General features: G+C 41.6%; 2 protein-coding genes across 4 annotated transcripts in view; both read left to right on the top strand.

Annotated features, from left to right (window-relative positions):
* Window positions 1-22,457, top strand: part of SATB2 (SATB homeobox 2) — a 166,436-nt gene that overhangs the window by 40,203 nt on the left and 103,776 nt on the right. The gene's annotated exons all lie outside the window — the stretch shown is intronic.
* LOC144930952 (uncharacterized) lies at window positions 3,978-6,903 on the top strand. The gene is made up of 2 exons (XM_078854730.1): window positions 3,978-5,699; window positions 6,368-6,903. The coding sequence occupies exons 1-2, from the start codon at window positions 5,486-5,488 to the stop codon at window positions 6,541-6,543; spliced, it is 390 nt and encodes a 129-aa protein (XP_078710856.1). The 5' UTR covers window positions 3,978-5,485; the 3' UTR covers window positions 6,544-6,903.

The following is a 22,457-nucleotide window of genomic DNA, read 5'->3' as shown; positions in this document are numbered from 1 at the left end:
TGTGCATTGCAAACATAGATTATTCTTTTTAAAAAAAAAAAGCTAAGCAGCTTTTTATGTAACAAACATAAAATAGATATGCAAAACAAAGGATTGTTATTCTGATAAATTAAACGTGACTATGGGTGGTATTTCTTTTAGCCCCAAAATCTTTTTCTGAGCTGTGAGCATGGAGAACAGTCTCTTCCTTTTCTAACTTAAAGATTATTCAGTTGTAAAACAAACAAAAAAAAAGAGTGCAGAACTGAGGTGTTTTTTTCTTTATAATATTCACAGCAGTTACTAGTATTACTAGGCAATTTTAAAACAAAGATTACATATGCCAGTTCTTTCTTTCTGAAGTCTTATTAAAGACCATATCAACACCATGTTTTTTTGCATTTTCTGATCGCTAACACCCCTCCCATAAATGTGTATGTGAAATTGAGAACCTAATTAAAAGATTAACAGCATGTACAGTAATTTATCCAAAAGGCATGTGTTAATTTGTTACACTAAAGAGTTTTATGTCATCTTTTTTGACGCTATCAAAATATTATCAGTGGAACTGGTTTAACCTGGAAGAGTTTGATGCTCTATTATAAATTCTTCTGAAGAAGTGAGATGACTTAATTTCATATCTAATTGCATAAGGAATTATAAATTATCTTTTCTCAAAGACCTATGACACTAAGTCACAGAATGAACAAATAAAACTGATTTGTTTTAGTACAAATTAAGATATATGGCAGTATTTTCATTACAAACACCATTTGTGTGTGGTGAATGTCTAAAAATTTTGCAATACGATACAAACTGCTCTTTTATAGTGCAGCCATTCATGCAGTGCATCTTAAGGTGATTTACAACTCATTAAAAAAAAAAAGTCACAAACCAAACCCATAAAGCAAAACCCCTTGAACTGGCTAAGCCATTAAAACACAAATATGTCTTACACCCAGTCTTAAAAGTTGTGAAATGTGCCTTTTTGGATCAAAATAGGAGCTTGATTCTGCGCTTTCTGTTCTGGGAAAGGCTGGTTGACTTCAGTATGATTTTTCCTGCCCTCCCCCCAGCAGTGAAGACTGTGGGGTCAGGCCCAAGAATAGCATTTCCATTCTGAGTAATGTCACAGCTTAGATTTGAGTGTATTTGAATTGATAGAAGCTGTGCTTCTTGTTAGACGTAGACCATGTCTACAGCAGTGAGCTTCCAGTGGCACAGCTGTACCCGTGCAGCTACACCGCTGTAAGATCGCTCATGTAGCCATTCTATGCGGACAGGAAAGCGCTCTCCCAGCGACATAATAAAACCACCTCCATGAACTGTGGTAGCTATGTTGGCTGCCTCCACCAGCGCTTCTGTTAGTGTAACTTATGTTGCTTGGGGGTGTTTTTTCACCCCCCTGAGCGACATAAGTTATACCAACAAAAATGGTAGTGTAAACATGGCTTTACTTGGGTGGTAGCTAGGTCCAGTGTAAAGGACATTATTGCCAGTCAGGAAACCTGGGTTCTGTTCCCTGCCCATGCCAGTGATTTGCCTTGTTAAGGTAGACAAGTCACTTAAACTCTTTCTACTTCTGTTCTCCACCTAAAAAACAGACAATAGTATTTACCCTCTTTGGAAAGCATTTTGGGGTCTACGGATAAAAAGTGCTACATTCTGTAAGTGCTGAGTACTCTGATGGAAAAGTCTTAAAATTTAATAGGAAACTATGATCTTTGTATATGTTTTTTTTTTTTTTTTTTTTTTAAAAACATTCTATAGGGAATTTTATCCCTGCTATAGAAATGAATGTTTAAAATAACCTACAGTAACATTATTGGTTTTTGTTAACCTGTATAGATGTTTACAGTAATTCCTGGAGATCATTCTTAAGTTTCTAGGTAAGCCTGTTGGATCAATCTGTGTTAAATTCTCCCAGATTTTGCTGTAAGTGTATTATTACATGAAGGGTCAAATTATTCCTTTTGTGAATTCAACCTCGTTGGAGCTAACAAAGTTATCCCAAGGATGAATTTGGACTTGGTATAATCATGTGTGTTGTTTTTACAAAGTGTATTTTTTTTTTTATTAAGAGATTTACCAGTATCAAGCTGCTTCTATTAAGCAGATTGTTGCCTCCAGATATTAAAAAAAAAAAAAAAAAGTGTCAGATTGGGTAAACCTCCAGATTTATGTATTTATTTTAAAAGAGTGTTCAGCAGGAGTAAAGGCTGTTTATAAAACCTAAAAGAAAAAAAATCTTAAGTTGTTGTTTTTTGTTTAAATTACAGGGCTTTCACAGTCCACGTTGAGTGATAGGAGAATAATAATGCAGCATGAATGGTCAAACATGAATTAGATTTTAAAATACTTTCATGCCTAATAAACTAAGGTGTTCCGATTAATGTGAGGAGGCCATGTTTTTATTTGAATACCCTGTGTGGTATTTTTATCTTGCCTGTGTACCCTTAACTTTATTGTAAAACCTAATTTTATAGGTGCCTCACTACTTAAGCAGGAGAATACTTGGGTTCTGGGGATGGTGTTTCTGTACTGAGAAGCATAAGTTGGGGAGGGGGCGGCGAACAGAAGGGAAGGGAATGAAGTTCTACACTGAAAAACACTGTCTTGGTATTTAATCAATCGAGAATAACACTAGGATAAAATTAGGTTAGCCTTTGCTCCAGGATAATGTTGAAAGAACTGACACAAATCCATAAAACTTACTTCATGGATCCAGTTGTCTTGAAATTGTGCAACTCTATTTTAAATAAATGGCTCCAACTGATAGCAATAAATAACTTTATTTTTTTTTAGGAGGAACTTTCTTTTTTCCTCTGAGGATTACATAATCACTGTACTAAATAATACACTCTATGTGCTTTGTTTTCCTTTGGAGCACTTAGCATTTGTCTAAATTTCTGTCTGTCCGCATGTCCAGAAACAACATGCAGATTAGAACTTTTAATATATGTACTGTATTCAGTTCTACCAAAACCACCTTATCTGATGTGTGGCAAGATATGTAGTTAAATTTGCTTGGTTAGTACTGTAGCTGTAGCATGCTTGCCCCATGGCAGATAGGCAATCTGTATTCCATGTATTTTAAATATAAAAGGCTTATGACTGAATCACTTCTATTTCTGTAAAGCATCTGCCCTTATATGAAACTATGGAATTATTTATATTAGCAGTTGCTGTGTGTAATACCTAGATATACATGTAGAAACAATTAACATGCTCTAATTCGAGTTCAGACCTTTGGGTCTGTTGTAGTAGGTCTTGTGCCTCCAGCAGCAGCCAGTGCCTGCTGTCAGCACGAGGCCGATTGCAATCCCTGCCCTGCCCCAAATCCTTCCAGAGGCATGCGGTGATGAGTGTACAGCCTGGAATATGAGACCACGTTATCCCCATGTTTGTAAGTAATGTATTTTACATAAAAAGAATGTTACATAAAAGAATAGTTAGTGTTGCCAGCACTCGTGTTGCCAATTTCTGGTGTTTTTCTGAAAGCCCAGGGCATGTGACTAGATGAAAGATCTCAGCTTTTAATTTAAAAAAAAAAAAAAAAAGGGAGTTTGGGTATCTGAAACACATTGTACCTTGTGTGTGTGTGTGAGAGAAAAAATGCATAATTTTTAATAATCGTGTGTGCGTGCAAACTCCTTGCATTGACCCCAAATATCATGGGGACTGCTCACTGCTGCCACTTTGTTCTCTTTTGCGCTCCGGGCATCAGAACTGAGGATGGAGAATTGGAGGAGTAGGGTGTGGACATGGAGGCCCATTTGTGGTTCACTACTCTGTGTCAGCAGCTCTTGTCAGGCCTGACATATTCCCTATCTGAACACACTGTTACTATAATCTGCATCTAAGATGTGGCCTGTAAGATATCATGGGAAAACTAATAGCTCACTGCTCATTAATATTCTTGCATGCTGTATGCACAGGATGTGTACAAAAACTTATATGCGTTAGAATTATATTCTTAAACTGTGTTTGGCCACCAATGCATAAGCACAGTCTGCCTTATACAAAGGAATGTGTATTTGATTCTTTGAGCAGCCCAGTCTTCAGGCAAAGACAATGATGGTCCATTTTTACATATTAGGCAAACAAAGCTATCAAGCCAACAAGTGGAGGAGGAGACAGGATGGTATCTGTGTCCCAGTAGCAGAGAGAAGCTTGGTCTGGGTCTTATTTTTCAAAGAATAGATTGCATTGGTTTACTGATCTTTCACGACAGGGGGAGGCTGAAGCTCAAGAGATAAGCAGTTGAATCCACTGGTTGTATACAATATTACTGTATTTTGAAAGTGCATAGATTGAGGTCTTTTTTGAAAGCTAATGATGCATTGGTGATTGCTATCCTTGTGAAATGTGCATATTGACATGACATGAGAAGATGTGGATACTAAATGATATTATGCTTTATGGTCTGTGGCCAAACAGGGAGAAACAGATTCCTTCCCAGACAGGAAGAAGGCAGCGATTTACCTTTCTGCTATGTAAATTAAGCATGGTGGAATCAAAACAATGGAAGCCGCATTTATATACAGGGGGATAGGAAGCCCACAGAAAGGGAAAAACAGCATGAGGTCCTCCTGCCTCTTGAAACCAAGTAATTGAACTTGGGAAGATATAAGTGAAGACAGATGCCATTTGTGGCATCTATCACTAGACAGACACAAGGGAACAGAGCTCTTGCAAACTGAGAAAGATGGGTCTTTCAACCAAGGAGGGTTGAAGTCTCTGGAAACTGAATATAGGTGAGAAAGTGGCCACAGGCTTTGTCTACACTACCAAGTTTTGTTGCCAAAAACTGTCTTTTGGCGACAAAACAGTGAGTGCGTTCACACTGCAATGTGACTTTTGTTGGGAAAAATGCCTGGTTTTGACAAAATACTTCCACCCCTATGAGAGACTTTTTTCTTTTCCCTTCCCTTTATTATCGACAAAGAGCCAGTGTAGACTCCACACATGCTTTAATCACTTTATTTGGCCTCCAGGAAGTGTCCCGCAGTGCCCATCCTGACCGCTCTGGTCAGCAGTTAGAACTCCGCTTCACTGCAGCCAGGTAAACAACAATCTGCTCCTCCCCCTTGCAAGCCGCAGGAATTTTAAATTCCATTTCCTGCTTGCTGGCTCGGCACAGAGAGGTCTCATTGCGTCTTCCCAGGTGCCCATGACTGGCTTTTGCACCAAATGCTTTCCCGCTTGGACCACAGCAGAGTTGTTGGATCTGATCAGTATATGGGGAGAGGAGGCTGCACAGTCCCAGCTGTGCTTGATCCCTAGGAATTGGGATACCTACAGGCACATTTCTCGAGGTTTGTGTGAAAAGGGCTAAGATCGGGACATGGTGTAACGCAGATTGAAGATAAAGGCACTGAGGCCGGCCTACCAGAAAGTGAGGGAGGCAAACTGTCGCTCCGGTGCTGCACCTAAGACCTGCCGTTCCTATAAGGAGCTGGACGGTGTCATTGGTGGTGATCCCATCTCCATCACCAAGAGCCCCATGGACACTTCAGAGGGAATAGAAGCGGTGGAAAGAGGACCTAATCCAGAGGATGAAGTTATTGATGAAGAGGTGGAGATAGACGAGGATGTGGAGTTCCTGGCAGGGTCGTCTGGTGGGGCAGGCAGCCAGGAACTTTTCTCCACTCCTGAGGTGCCTAGCCAGTGTCAGCAGTTGTTCTCCGGCGAGCAAGAAGCAGAAGATGAGATGCTTGGTAAGTGGCTGTGGCTTGTGTAGTGCGGAGGTGGGTTCAGGGCATAGAAATGTGGAAGGCTCACTGTATTTCTGTGTGCTGGACATTTCCCCATGTAGCTAGTCGGTATGGTGGAACAGGTTGTTGATGCAAGTCAAGATCTCACGGGAGTCCTCCGGAGAGATCTCCAGGAAAGTTTCCTGGAGGTACTCGGTAATCTTCTGTGCAGGTTGCATGGCAGTGAAGCTTTGTTCCTTCCCGCATTGTCGGAAACTTTCCTGTGCCATTCTGCAATCACTTGTGCAGGTACCAAAGCATCACACAAGTGAGCTACATATAGAGCAGGGCAGAAGCTGCAAGCATGCAGTAGATGTACCCTGGTTTCCCTGCTTAGCCTCAACAGTGAGATGTCTTCTAGAATGATCCCTGCCTGTGGAAAAGTGTGGGATAATTTTAGAATTATTTTCCTGTAAAGCTGCACCACAATCCCTGCAAAGACTGTATGTTTTTCTGTCCAGGTGCAGCACCCTCCTCCTCCCAAATCATGAGTTTTGGGTGCTTGCAGAGATGCGTGCCTGGCACGGGTCAGTGAGAAAGTGATTGATAGGTTGCAAAAGGTGCATATAAGTGAAATGTTTCAGTGCTGTTCTTGAATTTAACAAACCCGCTTCTGTGCATTGTCCCCTGAGCTTCACCAGATGTGGCCTTCAGGAATACCCCATGCATCCCTGCCAACGGTCTCTGCCAGACGAGAAAGAGACCAAGATGCAGCAAAGAAGACATGTTTCAGGAGGTACTGCCGAGCTCCAGTACAGAGAAAAGGGAACGAAAGGACTGCTGGGAAGCCGAAAGGCAGGACAGATAGGAGAATCAAGCATTTGCTAGGGGTGCGATTGAGTGGATGATAAAAGTAATGGAGGAGCAAACAGAAATGTTCAGCGTGAGCCGGTCCGGGCTCGACCTCCACTGCAGCACATGCACAATTCTTTACCAGCCCGCCCTGCCCCTCTCCCGCTCCCTGGCCCCACCGCTCTGCCCGCACCTTCCTTTCCACTGTCTGGGACTCCTCAGTTTCCCCATCACTCCACCCCTTCGCACAACTTTCACAATGACAGCTGGACCTACACACTGTTGTGAGGGTCTGCCCTTTCCCAGTCCCTCCTTTCCCAGCAAGCATCTGTGTGTTGGTGAGTGTCACTGCTTTTTCTTGATCAATAAAGACAAAGTTTTATAATGGTAAATCATCTTTATTTTGTTTTCTGCAAATTCACATTGCAATCACTATGAGAACATGTACAGGCATTCTAATCATTTTCTTACTGGGATATGTGGCCCCAAATATCAACATAGCCTCCTAGGGAAAAAAACATGGAATGCACCATGGAAGCTACCCTAAAGATATACGCTGCTGCTGCTCATTGTCCAAGTGCTTCCTCAAAGCCTCCCTGATTTCAGTTGCTGCCCTCTGGGCTCCTCTGACAGCCCTGGTATCTGGCTGCTCAAACTCAACCGCCAAGCGCTCTGCCTCAGTACTCCACCTCTGAGCAAACATTTCACCCTTAGATTCACAGAGATTATGCAAAGTGCAGCACGTGGCTATGACCAAGGGAATATTCTCCTCATTAAGGTCTAACCTGTCATAAAGGCAACGCCAATGTGCCTTTAATCTGCCAAAGGCCCATTCAACTGTCATCTGGCACCTACTCAGCCTGTTGTTGAAACACTCCTTACTGCTGTCCAGGTGTCCCATGTAAGGTTTCATGAGCCAGGGCTGTAAGGGGTAAGCTGGGTCTCCCAGGATCACTATGGGCGTTTCCACATCCTCCACTGTAATCTTGTGGTCTGGAAAGAAAGTCCCCACTTGCAGCTTTCTGTACAGGCTGGTGTTCCTGAAGATGCATGCATCATGCACCTTTCCAGACCACTCCACACTGATGTCTGTGAAATGTCCACGGTGATCCACAAGCGCCTGCAACATCATGGAGAAGTACCCCTTCCTATTGATGTATTCTGTTGCAAGGTGGGCTGGTGCTAAAATTGGAATATGTGTGCCATCTATCACCCCTCCACAGTTAGGGAAACCCATCTCTGCAAAGCCGTCCACTATTTCACTCACATTTCCCAGAGTCGCGGTCCTTCGTAGCAGGATGCGATTTATTGCCCTGCACACTTGCATTAATGCAGCCCCAACAGCAGACTTCCCCACTCCAAATTGGTTTGCGACCGGTAGCAGTCAGGAGTCACCAGCTTCCAGACAGTGATTGCCACACGCTTCTCTACCGAGAGGGTAGCTCTCATTTTGGTGTCCTTGCGCCACAGGTCTGGGGCCAGTTCAGCACACAGTTCCAGGAAGGTGGCTTTACGCATCCAAAAGTTCTGTAGCCACTGCTCTTCATCCCATGCTTGCATGACGATGCGATCCCACCATTCAGTGCTGGTTGCCCTAGCCCAAAAGTGATGGTCTACCCTATGCAGTTGCTCTGTGAATGCCAAAAGCAATGTAAAGTTGCTGCTATCCATATCATGCAGAATGTTGGATGCCTGCGAGTCTTCCTCTATCAGTAATTTCACGATTAACTGCACCGCCATGTGTGATGTCCTCATGACACTTAACAGAGCACAGAAGAGAAGTGCGGGATCCATTCCCTCTCACTACAGATGCCTGGGTGCACAGCAAAGAATGGCCATTGAAAAAATGGCGCAAAAGAAAGCTGGAAGCAAGTGGAGGGCTAGGACACAAAGCAATGCATGACAGGACCTTTAGCATGGTTCCAAGATGCACCGTGATCCACTTCACCTTCCCACAACACCTAGTGACAGAAGGTGTCGCCCTGCACTGTGGGATACATACCCACAGTGCATTGCTCACACTGTCAATGACTGTGCCCCCAATGTGGACGTGATATGTCACCAAAGGGGGCTATAGTGAACAAGCTTTTCCGATTTTTATTAAGTTGACTTTTGGGTGTCGATATAAGTATAGTCGCCAAAACTTGGTAGTGTAGACAAAGCCTTAGGCAAAGATCTTTCACGTAGGAAGACAAGGGAAACCAGCATCTTGAACTTCTGTAGAAGGTCCTGACTGAGGGAAAGTCAGCCATGGCTGGGAAGAAGAATGACTGGTGAGAGAAACCAGTCTTGAACAAAGCCTGTACCTTGCTAGAATACATTTTAGACTTTTAAATGCATGTTTTCACTTCTTAGTTGCTTGGAACCCATTCTAACTCTATTCCTTTTACTTGGCATCACCTAACCTATGTCCTGTTGTTAATGAATGTGTTTTATTTAACTATAAACCAGCTCAGTAGTGCTGTGTTTGTAGGGAATGGTGTATTTATCCCAGTTAAGTTGATAAGCTGTGATGTGCTTTTATCTCTTTAAAGGAACAAACAAACCTTATTATTTTGCTGACCTATCCAGGGAGGGCTGGGCGTTACAGAACACACAGTTTTGGGAAAATTTGGGACTGGGAGTGTGTTGAGGTCACCTTGCTGGTTGTAACCAAGGCTAGTGGAAGCCAGAGTGGGGCTGTGAGGTTGTAGACAGGCTGTTGGGGTTGGAGTTGCTGAACCAGGGCTGGGTGCATAGCATACAGACCCAGGGCGTGACCTGCATGCCTGTTGCTGACTCTACACAGTTAAGGGGCTGTTTAATTGTGGTGTAGACTTTCGGGCTCGGGCTGGAGGGTGAGTGGGAAGGTCACAGAGCTTGGGCTGCAGCCCAAGCCCGAATGGCTACACCGCAGTTAAACAGCCCCTTAGCCCAAGTCAGCTGGCATGGGCCGGCCATGGGTTTAATTGCAATGTAGACATACCCTGAGCCTCCCAGGCTGGGAGCTACAATAGCAAAGCATTGTGAGCACTCAGGGTTACAGGGTAAGAGGCGACACAACCCCTTACCGGTCTGGATTTCATCTCCAACTAACTCTAGATTTGAAGGCCCAGCTGTAGAAACCTCAGCATGTTTTTAAGTTATGAGGCTTATGTAGACCCTGGCATGTGCCTGGCCAATGGGCATACTCAGTAAACCACTGAACAATTAATTCTCTGATGTTATAGGACAATTGGCGTGTTTTGTGATTCTGCCGAGAAAAGGAGGACTGCAGCACTAATAGCTTATTACCCTGTGTACTCCTATCAGCAATTTGAACTTGTAACGCAGCAAGTAATTTCCCTGAAGTTACACACGATATCTTGCAACACACTGGAGTTCTGTCAGTGACCCTTAAAGGATCAACAGAAGCTGGTGCTGGAAAGAGCTTAGGTGGGAGAGGGTGCTCAAAGCCTTGAAAAAACCCAGTGCTTTTACTGAAAGCTGTTCTGAAGAGCTCTTAAAGCAGATCAGAGAAGTGGATGGGAAGATAGGCCCTGAGTGGCAAACTGCACATCATAAAAACATCTTTAGGGACAGCATGTAGTTTGGGCCCAAAATTTAGTTTTGGGCTTTTTATTTATTTACTTAATTTTATTTTATTTTTTAACCTAGAGGTGTTCATTGATTGAGTGTAGGTTTTTAAATGGCCCATAAATGGTCAACTTCTTTCATTCAGTTATTTTTCATTTATTAGCAGGATGATTATAGTAGGAAAATTAATCATGGGCTTTAGAAGTCATGTGGGGTTTATGATGTCATATGATGTCATTACAGCAATACACCGAATTGTAAACCTTCAGAGTGACCACCCTGTACCACCAGGCTGAATAATGGAGCATTCATTCATTCATTCATTCATTCATACCAAGTTGCAGCATAAAACATTCCATAGACTCTCTTAAAATAGAAAATGTGGGGTATGGGAACATGTAGTGCAAAGCTGCCCTTTTGAAACTGTAATCATAACCTGTACTCCAGGAGTGATATATATTCAAATTCCCAGAATTCCTTGTGTTGGAACTGTACAATCTCTTCAAAAGTGAGTGACTGAGAAATACAAGTTAGTTCTGGGGAACTTGTAAGAACAAATACTACAGGCCCAGTTCTGCTGTGTTTACACCAGTGTAAATCTGGAGTAGCTCAACTGAAGTCAATTTTGTCTGGTGTGACTAAATGGGAGAGAATACAGATCTAGGGAGACTGAGTGACCAATGACTGCTCTAAACCACAGAGAAAATGAGTTTAGCAATCTTGGACTGCTGAATAATGATTCATTTTATAATGGGACCACAAAATGTAGCTGAATCAGTAATGATTGCTTCAAAGGGATCATGAAACTGAATGAGCAAGGAGACTGGATTACATTTAGTAGGTCTAAGTGTCCGTTTCAGGTCAAAGGTCAAGGATTCTTGGTTAAGCTTTTGCTTGGGGTTTGGGAGGGAGGAAAGGGAGTCTGCCTGCGACACAGGCAGTTAAAGGTCTCACTCTTTAGTGCTTAATATCACTTAAAATCATCTTAACTACTGTACTGATACCAAAAAATTAAAGGGAACATTAACAGTCTTATGTGCAATACTTATACAAGATATTCATAGCACTATGGCAAAAAATATGTACCACGAAGGAAGGAAGGAAGATAAAACAACCTTTCACGGAGATTCTTTGCAGACTTGTAATTACTTCTGCTAAATCTGGATTTATTGTTACATTATCAAGATGAGCTTGGCAACCCGGAAGTTAAACTTACTGTTATACCCCATGGGATAGAAAAGGACCATTGCATTAGGACAGGTCTTCAAAACAACCCGATGTCAAACAATGCATTCATGCTCAAGCAGAGAATCCCCCTTTTGTTCAGACACTGAGATTTGTTGCAGGTGTTGCTATGGCAAGATGGGGCAGAAAATCCCATTTTGAGGTTAAAGCGAGATATTTAGAAATTAGAGGGAGACAGAGTTCGAGAGCATAAATTAATTTAGCGATGATAATTGCATTATTGCACTGTCTTGCCATGGAAATAGCTATTCCTAAGGGAGTCTATTATAGCGTTAAGACTTGGACTATTACAGTGTTAGAGTGTGGTTCTTTGAAAGTGCTTTAGCTTTGTGAATGATCAACATCTGCCTTTCTACTTTTATTTACTTTTAAGTAATAAAGTTTAGGTCAATAGGAGCTCAACCCCGCAAGGTGCCCGAGCTTCCTCTGAGTTTTAATTGTTAGAGTGCTCAGAGAATTTGCTCATAAATTGAAATAAATAACTAAAATCCCATTTGAATCAAGCAGAGTAGGTTTTCGGTAACTGCCTGATTGGGACTACAGATTTTGATGTATTTTCTCTAGTTAACTGTTCCTGTATTTCAAGCAAAATTCTGCTTTTCCCCTATAAAAATGATATGGTCAGCTATCCAATGCGGGTTTTGCTTATTGGCGGTTGGTGGTGCAAAGTGTCAGGTATACAGAGGACTTCCTTAGTGATTTTAAGTTACTTGAAAGAAGAAAAGTGAACCCAAAGTTCCATTATATTGCTTGTCGTAGTGGGACTACTATTTCACAACCACTTCAACCACTTATACTTGAAGCTATAGTCTTGCTAACATCCAGCCTTCCATCTGGTCTCCAGCAAAAGGCTAAACAGCAAATTTCAAAGACAAATGCGGATTTGGATGCCTCCTATTGTACTGTATTTATAATCCAATAAGAAGAGATGCTCAGAACAATTTTCTTTTAATGCTCAAATTCGGGGAGCTTCTAGGTGCTTAAATATATACGTCTCGGTGTGTGTGTTTTTTTAATAAAATATCATCACTTTAAAAAAAAAGCAATGGTAAGATATGGCCCTTAGACAGTTTTAAGAGGGGGTGAAGACTAAAGTTCCTTCCTCCTACACATGAAGGGAATGCTTAGATATGGAAAGAGAGAGTTCAAAGCCATAATGTGTAGATGGAAGATGGGGTGTTAAAGTGAAAAGTAATGGCCCAGGTCATTTGACCTAATATGCAGAGTCCCTAGTCTGGACAGGACATATCCTTGGAGTCCCTAAGATGTGTGTGTCTACTTTTGGTCAGTGGCTGATGGTGAGCCATGCTTTGGATGGTGAGGGCCATCTGGAAGAATAATAAAATCAAAGCCTTCAATGTGATGTGATTGCTGCTGATGTTGGGAATGGAACATTCTCCTCCTTGTGTCCATCTGTAAATGAAAAATGCACAACAAGAGCACAGCAATAGCTGGTCTAATGGCTAGAGCACAAGACAGGTAGTCAAGAGACCCAGGTCCCGTTCCCAACTCTGCCTCTGACTTGCTGTGTGTCTTCGGCAAGTCGCCGGTGGTTAGTGTTGCTGGTCTATTACAGGTGCACAAGGGCCTCCCACCCCTCTGTGCCAGGGTGAGTTACAGACCCAGCCCTCGCACCCTCTGCAGCCATAGGCAGTAGACTCCTCAGAGTGAATGGAGCAGTGTAAGGACAGGGCCATGGCTGCTGCTTCTTCCATGTTGGGCAGCAAGCTGAGCTGTCAGAGGGGAGGAGAGGGGAAGGTAAGGAGAGTGCATGCTGCAGTCCATTGGAGGTCAGTGGAACTGCCTTTCTGATGCGTCTCCTCAGAATCTCTGGAGGCGTTTTGAGTGTGCTGGCATCAGCTCCAAAGATGGTTTTGGGGGCTTTTAGGGGTCAGCTTTTCTAAACTGGGCTCAGTGGGTTATGCCTGCAAATCAGGAGTATTTCCGTTCATCCAGCTGGTTTGCAAAACTGATATAAGCATGTTCAAATGGTCATTTGCACGTGAGTTGGATTACTGCCCACAGTAGCCGTGTGCATGTGCCATCATTCAGTTTAGCAGGCGCAAGTGTGAGGGTTTTGCAGGTACATTGTACGAGCTGACTCTGAAAAATCATTAGAGTAGAGCTGATCAGAAGTTCTCAAAAATTAAAAACATTTTTCAGACTAGCTCAGGTCAGCATAGTCAACTGGAACTGGGCCAACCCTGGCTGAAGGTGCTTTCTATGGCATGATATTTGCCAGTTACCGTTTAAACTAAGGCATTTATAGTTATTCACTAGTTTCTGCTCATTGAGTCATGCGTGGAAGAACACTTTTTGTAGAATCTCATTAAAGGCAGAGCCAAGATTTCTGCTGTTTCATAGTTTTTATTTGACAGTATCAGCATTCATATTATTTGCTATCGTGATTTTTGTGTGTGTTTCATTTAAACATTATTTAGTTGAGAAATTTTTCACTGTATCATCTCTGTTAAACAAATCTCAAGTTCGAGGTTAAACTTAGGAGTTTTGAGTGCCCACATATTCTCTCTGGTCCCTAGTACTGAGCTTTGGAAAGGAGGATTGAATGCTTTAAAATGTGGCTATCTGTTCTCTTATCAACAACGTGACTTATCTTTAGCCTACAAATAACAAAGAATCAAAATGATTTTAAAATAAAAAAAGGTTAATTGAGTAGAGAAATGTTTTTCCATAAATGTTGCATTCTTTCTTTTTGGATAAGCAGACTTATAAAACACTGTAAGTACACCCACAGCATTCATTCGTATTAAATGAATACACTTTTTTTATACTAGCTGTGCAGGGTAAGTGAATAATTTCTGTCTTAAATTATACATTTTTTCCTCTGTGGTTACAACCAAAATTATACAGATTCCCCCATGTGGAATTATATCCTGGACTGGTCTCCGCGGTGGTATTTTTAAACCTTTCTCTAAATAATGTACACTGTTTTAATTAAAGCAAGTAACAATTATCTTGGAGCTATTGGCTGTGGCAGTTTGAGTTGCCACTTAAATTCTTTTCTTCTCACAATTAACGGTATAGTAATCATTTCTAAGGCAGTCTGTGATGGGAACCCTAGTCACATCACAGCAGACGGGTCATTATCATAGCAGGGGAAAGTCAGTATTTCATGAGGACCTTCCCGGGGGAAAGCATCAGAAAGAAGAAAGTTGCTTCCATTTCTTTTGCTACGCTGGGGCTGCTGTGTCCCCAAAATAGAACCAAAGCCAAGTGATCTTTAACTCCACTTGAGCCATCTCTCAAGCACTTGTGAACTTTTTCTTTGTAATATTGCTTCCACTGTACTTCTTACTGCTGCAAGGTCCCCTGTGCTGCTCCTGTTTCAGGCTTGTCCAGTGAAGGATTTCTCATCAACTAATAGCCATGATTTCAAATAGAACTTTGGTTGTAATAGGATCCAAGCTCAGATGTATGATCATACAAGCAAAAAGTGCACAGGGGCTTTGAGTGGAATGAAGCCCCCGCCTCCCTCGGTATTTTTGTCTAACATATGCCACTCTATTAAAAATAATTACTTTGGTTCCTTGGAGGGGAAGAGGCAGGATTTTAAAAAAAGTTTGAATCCAGTACTGAACAGGCAAATAAATTCCTGAGATTAGTTTTCATTTGAAAAGCCTCGTTTAAATGGTACCTTGATTTGAATGTCAGCCAGTTTAATTTAGATTATTGCTTATTACAATTAACCTGGTGTTGGGCTCTGCTTGTCTCATTAGCAATGTGGCTGATGATTATATTTGGAATCGTAGTCAACCCATTTAGACTCAGCATTTCTAGTCACCTGAGGCAACTGATCCGCTCTACCAAAGAGCTATCCAGAAAGAGTATCATTCTTGTGTACAGTGTGATGGCTTGAGGAAGGCTCAGAATGGGATAAAAGATCATTTCCCATAGCAGAAGTAATGACTTCATCTTCTTCATGCAGTAGAATACATCTAATCTGAATTAGCATCAATAGGAGACTGTTAGGGTTAAAATACATGTCTGAATAAAATTCCTTATTGGTGTCACTAAGGAAACCGTACAATATTATAGGAGAAGGAACTGAAAAAAATGGAATGTAACTTTCAGCATTTAGGCTTTTGATTTACATTTTGCATGTTACTCATCTTGGTGATATACACACCTATAGTTTCACTATCTGTGTGCATAAAGGCATTGAAAGGTTTATTTATATATAAAAATAGAAAAAGAATAGAGATACCATTATCCTGCAAAATGTAAATATATATTAATGGAAAACTGTCTAGTCGGTAAGATAAAAATGTCGGTTTGGTGGGGGAGGAAAAAGGGTTTTACAAAACCTAAAAATAAATGTACTGTTTTTCCTCCTAATTTAAATTCAGCTTTTATTTTAATATATCAACTTCTGTACAGTGTTTGCTATCTTAGTATGTCATTGTGCAAATACCGGAGAACCAGTAAATGAAACAGCCCTTCCTGACTTCTTTATATATATGTGTGTACAATATTTGCAGCTACTAAAGACATTACAAATTTTATGTAAAATATTTATTCCTTCAAACAGTTAATTATATATATAAAATCTGACCATGGGAAATTGTATTTAAAAGATATGCTTGCTATGGTAGCAAATCAAAATGGACTGTGTTGATGAAAAAATGAAATGTTCATTACTTTTTAATTTTGGGTAGGCCAAGTGCAGCCTGTAGGTTAAATACGGCCTGTAGATTTCTCCAACGTGGCATATAACTTTAATGTGCAGATTTGTCCTGTGGAGACTGCATATACCAGCATGCAATATTCCACTTTAATCCCAGAGGGCAGCCCTGCCACGTACTGCGTTTGGTAGTCTCAGTGTGTTGTATTGCCCTATTATACAGACTACTCTATTTTGCACAAATTAAGTGACACCCTCAGGCTTCTGACAATTTGCCTTTGCATCCCTCTATGGGGGAAAATTTGGTCACCTGTGTCACAGATAAATCACGGCTGTTATTTTAAGAGGCTCCCTCGCTGATCCCAGTAGGTTAGACACACTGAGGTCTGGCTAACGTCTGTTTGTCCTGGATTTAAATTGTTACTTTCAGGACAATGTGCCCAGTAGCGGGATGGGAAGAAAAGTTGTGACTCACTCTAATAGAGTATAATTCTTTGCCTTTGGGGTGGGAGGAGGAGGAGGTGTTAGAGGTTTGAGGTTTGGGGATTATTATTGTTGTGCTTTTTGGAGGTGGCTGGCCAGAATTATGAGACAAAAGAAGTTTGGTGTGGGTGGGTGGGAAGAGAAAAGGAAGCTGAAAATTATGTGGCACGTGATTGGTGGGTGAATAGGATCTGACCAGTGGCAGAATGACTCTACCACAGTAAGAGGAGAGTGAGTTCTCATTCGGGATTGGGAAAGTTTATCCAAACTCTGATGTATCTTCTCTGTGCTCCATCTTTGGAGCAGAAAAATGTGTTCATATATTTCCAAGAAGCTACACATAAAAAGAAGATTTTTGCTTTGTACAGGAGGAGGGTCCAGGGGAATCACATTTTGTAACCGCATCTCACCAGTTCCATTGTGTGGCTTTGTCTGCCATATATTACCGTAATCCTCTACTTTAATAAAGGTTGGGCCTGGTCCTGCTTCATTTGGCACTAACTGGCAGCCTTGATGGGCATTCTCGACAGAGAGGCTAAGGATTCGGAGAGACCAAGTTACCCTCTTAACCCTTGAGGAGGTATTGGAGACGTACTGGCAGGGATGCGTGGAGACGTTTGCCCTGCCATTGCCCATTCTGCACCTTAGCTGACAAATAAAAGGATTCAGCCTCCCAGACTGTCAATCTGTTGTTTTTATACAAGCAATAAAATTAATTTAACTACAGAATAAGTAAAGGAGATGAAAGATAAGCCAGCATTGTTGGCCCACCAAGAATAAGAGAGGAAGAAAGTAGCCCGCTGCCTATACTGTAAAGGTTAGACAGGGCTTCAGTTTCTTTGGATATGTCTACGCTGCATTTCAACACCTGTGATTGGCCTGTGCCAGCTGAATTGGGCTACGGAGCTGTTTAATTGCAGTGTAGGCATTTGGGCTTGGGCTAGAGCTCAAGCTCTGGGAGCCTCCCACCTCTCAGGGTCCTAGAGCCCGGGCTCCAGGCTGAGCCTGAACATCTACAACACAATTAAACAGCCCCTTAGCCTGAGCATCGTGAGCCCACACCAGCTGACACGGGCCAGCCATGGGTTTTTAACTGCATCATAGACATACCTTTTAACAAACTGCCATTGAACAACTTGTGAAATTTCATTGTGAAATGCCCACCTAAATCCCGTGGTACAGAGAAAACATGTACCGAGAAAACAGCAGCATTTGCCATTGATTCTTATTGACTCACCCGACTCTGAAACCTATCATTTTAGTGAACATTTTTGCCATCTCTTTGGGTGGAGGTGTTCTGTATTTATATTGTCATTGTATGAGAAGGCCACCCAGGCTGGGGCTTCATTGTGCGAGGCCTTGTACAAACATGTAGCAAATGATACTCTTCTCCAAAGCATTTGCAATATGGAAAACAAGAGTGGTTTTGTTTTATATCAGTGATAATCTCATTGGATTTTCATCTCCCATAAAACCAGCTTTTAAGTGGAAAGAAGTGGTGGAATTTCTATGAGATCTGGTTACATTTGTGGCCGTGCATTAAGATGTGTGTGCTTGGTACTTACCATTGATGCATGCTGCCAATCAAAAAGGAAACAGAAAAGCAGGAAGAGAGTAAAAAGCAGCCTCAAATGAGAGTGAGATGAAGCAAAGTTGGAAAATCTCCAGGAGGAGGGTTTGTATTAAAGGTGTTTGGCAGTTTAAACTTTTGCAACCAGTTCTCAAGTGGGAGATAACTCAAGGTCTTCTTGACTTTGGAATAGTTACTGGGTAGCCCTTATGTATGCAGATAGTTGTCTTTCCCTTCTTTTGGTTTTCTTGAAGAAACATTTATTAGAAACAATGCAAGAACTATTCCACCTAGTCTTTTTGAATAGTTATTTTATATGCCTCAAGCGGTACTGTGGGGCATCTTTCCAATGTGAGAGCTTCTCAAAAACCTCTGACTGCAGTTTCCAGCTGCCTTTTGTGACTCTACTGCTGTGAAGCAGCCAGTAACATTTAGTCACCTAACATGCAAGAGATTTTGGGGCACTACAGTAAAGCCTCAAATTAACATACAGATACCCATGGTGCACCATGTGTCCCTCCACCTGAGTGCAGTGGTGCTAAGTGCAGAGAATAGCTATCGGAAGTTTCAACGTGAGCATAAATCAGATTGACCTTTAAAATCGATCATGCTGTGAACACTAGCAAACTAACTGAGCCTTCCTCTTTGTATTTTGGTTTGTCATATGTGGTGCCCCACTGGTGCAAAGGTTTGCTCTGGTTCTTATGTGGTCAAGGAAAAGGGGTCTGTTTAGGTGATTGAACTTTATGCTTGTTTGTATGGTCTTTCTGGGAAACATGCAGCCTAGACAGCCATTGTCCCCTTGCCATCCAATAGGTCTGTGGAAACAGGTACCAGCAAAAAGACTTACTATTTATTATATATACTGTAGTAGGACCTTTAGTTGTAGTATTTATTAATTTGGTAACACCTGTAGGCCTCAGTCAGTTATCGCCTGTGCAGGATGCCATGGGTATCATTTGCAACAACAGATGTTGTACGTCACAGTAAAATGAGATCCTTATTAGATCCTGGGCGTCTTACTGTGATAGAGCCACATTTCTGAGAAAGGCATCATCTGGACTTCTTAGCGTGGTGTAACCCACCAACACTGGGCCACACCATCTGGTTTCCTTCCACATACAGAGGAGCCAGAAACTGGGCAAGTATAGGCTAAAATTGGAAGGGATGTGGGTAGATGATTGGAAATGGCAATTTGACCTCCTCTACCTCTTTTCTCTGAAGTATATTCATGGGTTTGTGGCTCTGTGCATTTGGCGTGGGAAGTGGTGTGGGAAAGAAGGGTCAATGCCAAGAGGATAAGCCCTCGTCCCCTGCGTTTGGGCAGAAGGAGAGAGGAAGGGAGAGACGGAAGCTGTTGCAGAAATATATCTTGTAAGGTAATATTGATCCTGTCACTATGATCTTACCTGGAAAACTTCTCCACAAAGAACCACTGGTGAGGTCCTTATGATACATGGTACTTAAAGTGCCCATGTTGTCACAAACTAAGGGGTCCTGAGAGTACCATTGTTCTGGCTGGCAGCTCCAAGGGTTTCAGGTAGGTGCCTTGAATCCTCATGAAGAAATAGTGCCCTTCACCATTGCACAAGGGACAGGCAGTGCTGCCAGCACTTTTAATCTTATTGGGAGTCTTGTAATATTTATTGTTTTTCATAAAGCCCCAGCTCCTGGAATCCTGTGATTACATAAGACTCTGAGCTTTCATTTAAAGAAACACAACAGTAAGTTTCCAGCCCTCATAGTTTTGGAGAAAAGCTTAACAACATGACCTGAGTGTAATCTAAAGGCTCAAAGACCTGAAGGTAAATAAAAATGACCCCAAATTTATCATGTAACCCCCCCCCCAAACATAACCATGATTTTTTTTTTAAGTCCGTTCATCATGTTTAGTCACCTGACTCATCATTTTTAAACACAAAGGTGGCAGAATGGATGTTGCCAAGAAGATAAAGGTAGTGCTGGGAGAAAATGGGGGCCAATGTAGTGGGAGAGCACCCACAATATAACTGGAGCTGCTTTTTTTGATGCTAGGTACAATTACTGGTTGCATTAAGTCATCACCTCTGGCAGTGATCTGCAACCTTTTTCTCTTTTTGTTTGATATGAATCCCAATGTAGTTGAGCCCAATAACCAGCAGAAATTTATTTATAGTTATCCTAAATTTAGAAGTATTTTGCAATTCCTTGGAAGAAAAGTGGGGAGAGAAGGAGAGGAATCAGAGTATAAGCCCTTTTTAAAGTGGGATTTGGTGAAGGAAAAATCAGCCTGTAGAGTTAATATTGAACTTACTGTCACATTTCTGAAAGCTTAAAAATACTTTCAAACTGGAGTTCTGGCAACAGGATCAATTTAACAATATTTTGAAAAGAAATACTGCACATTTTAAGGATTCGATTCTGTATACTTTTCTAATACTAATCAATCTACCAAGGAAAATTGGATTTATGCCCTTTGTTTTTGCTACATTGCGAGGTATGAGGAAGGTCCAAAGACTTAAAAAAAAAATCTTGCTTGTTTTTGTTTTGATTTTAGCTGCAAATATTAGGTACATTGTTTTCTCAAGGTCATGAAAGGTCTCATAGTGGATTCAGAGCTTAATTGAAGGGGTTGAGGTATTATATCATTAGCAAGAGAACTTTTCCCCAGCTGAGTGTCAGGCGTTTGAGTTAAATAGGTGGAAACAGTCATAATTCTAAGCAGTCAGGCAAAGATAAAAAACCAAAACCCACAACATCCTTGCACACTCAGTTGTTCATATTCCTCTTCCTTGGTGCTTATGACATCACCCTACCAATTCTTCAGTCGTTCATATCACTTCCCAGAAGAAATAGGGAATACAAGAGCTGAATTTCTAATGTTTTTAAAAAAGAAAGGGGTGAAGGGTGGGGAGCAAGTAAGGGGAAAAAAAGTGATTTTGTGGAAAACCCCTTTGCATTTTGCTTTTAAAGGGACTCCATCAAGCTACATAGGCCTAAATTTTCACCAGTGTATTAAAGTAGGTTTTCTTTTACACTGCTTCTTCCTGACCTTGTACATCATCTTATTCTCAAGAACTGAGGGCTGTTGAAGTCTTAGTTATAGTTCTGGCTGCCTCTATAGAAAGACAGTCTGGTAATTTTATCTCTGCAATCTTGGCCTTGCTTTCTTCTCTCCATATAGTTCTATTGCTGTGAACAGGCAGTATATTTGGATTCATAGGAGTATTGTTCCCTTAAAGGAGTCAAAACAATGTCAGTGGATTCAGTTTTAGACCTATTCGCCTCCACAATGCCTATTAATAATGCTCATTTATAACATAAAAAAGTGTTCAAAAATATTAAACTGCAGTACAATGTTAGTGCGTTTTACTGCTGAATGGATCTCTTTTCTACATGAGATTTTTGGTGTAACATTGCATTGGGCAGTACAGATGAGGGAATTGTTTGGAGCTCTTTGAAAACATCTAGAATTTTTTTTTTAATCAATAATTTCTTCTTCCCCGAAGAAAAACAATCCTCTTCCCCCCCAAAAAAGGGAGGGGAAAAATTCTCTGCTGTCTCTGCCCTTCTAAACCACAAATTAATTGTAAAATCTAAAAAAGGACTTTTCCAAGGCTTTGAATGCTAGGACCTGTGACGATCTCAAAGACTGTACATTCAGGATCCCATGTTCTCCTGAATGTAAGAGGGAAAGGTAGCCACATTGTTTTAACTGTATTCTGCATCTTGTTGACAGTAAACGGTTGAAGATTAAAATAAAAAGGCCAGGGCAAAATTCTATCTTCATTTACCCCCAGGCAGCACCTTGCAGGTCATTAGGTTTGCGTGGTTATCACTGAGGGCAGAATGTAGAGCTATATAACATGGGACCTTCTGGGCATCATACTGCTGACAAGTTGCTATTAAAGAAAGTGCAATTGTATAATACGAAGGGGAAGAAAGCAACGTAGTATCCCAGGAATGTGCTGACTGATTGAAATGCTCCAAAGCAAGACCATCAGGAACTGTTATTAAATAGCAGCCTGAGTCTCTGAACAAAACATATGATGAATTTGGATGCTAATGGCCACTGCTCCCATGAGGCCCTGACTCCAAGAGGTGCTGTACATCTGTTGCTCCCAGCAGTCAGGGTTGAGGGAACTCAGCCCATCCTGGGACCAGGCCTGAAAGACCGTAAATGTAGAAAACAGAGAGTGCCCAAAAGACAGCTGTGAAACTGAGGAAGATGCAGCACGTTGTACGTAATAGGTATTACACTAGTGCAGCAATCTGGGCCTGACACTGAGGAACTGAAAAATATTGGTGGAAACAAGTCTAGTTCCATGGCAAGGTATGAGAGGCAAGCCTATTTTTTTAGGTTGTCATTGAGTGTAGCTCCTTCCCTTTGGAAGGAAGTTGAGGCACTGAGCTAATGTGAGTTATCAAAGGCATCTACTAATATCAGTATAATATG

The sequence above is a fragment of the Lepidochelys kempii genome, chromosome 11, assembly GCF_965140285.1.
Source record: "Lepidochelys kempii isolate rLepKem1 chromosome 11, rLepKem1.hap1, whole genome shotgun sequence".
Taxonomy (NCBI): domain Eukaryota; kingdom Metazoa; phylum Chordata; order Testudines; family Cheloniidae; genus Lepidochelys; species Lepidochelys kempii.
Note: the sequence above shows the minus strand (reverse complement) of the source record. Positions and strands in the feature narration are given on the sequence as shown.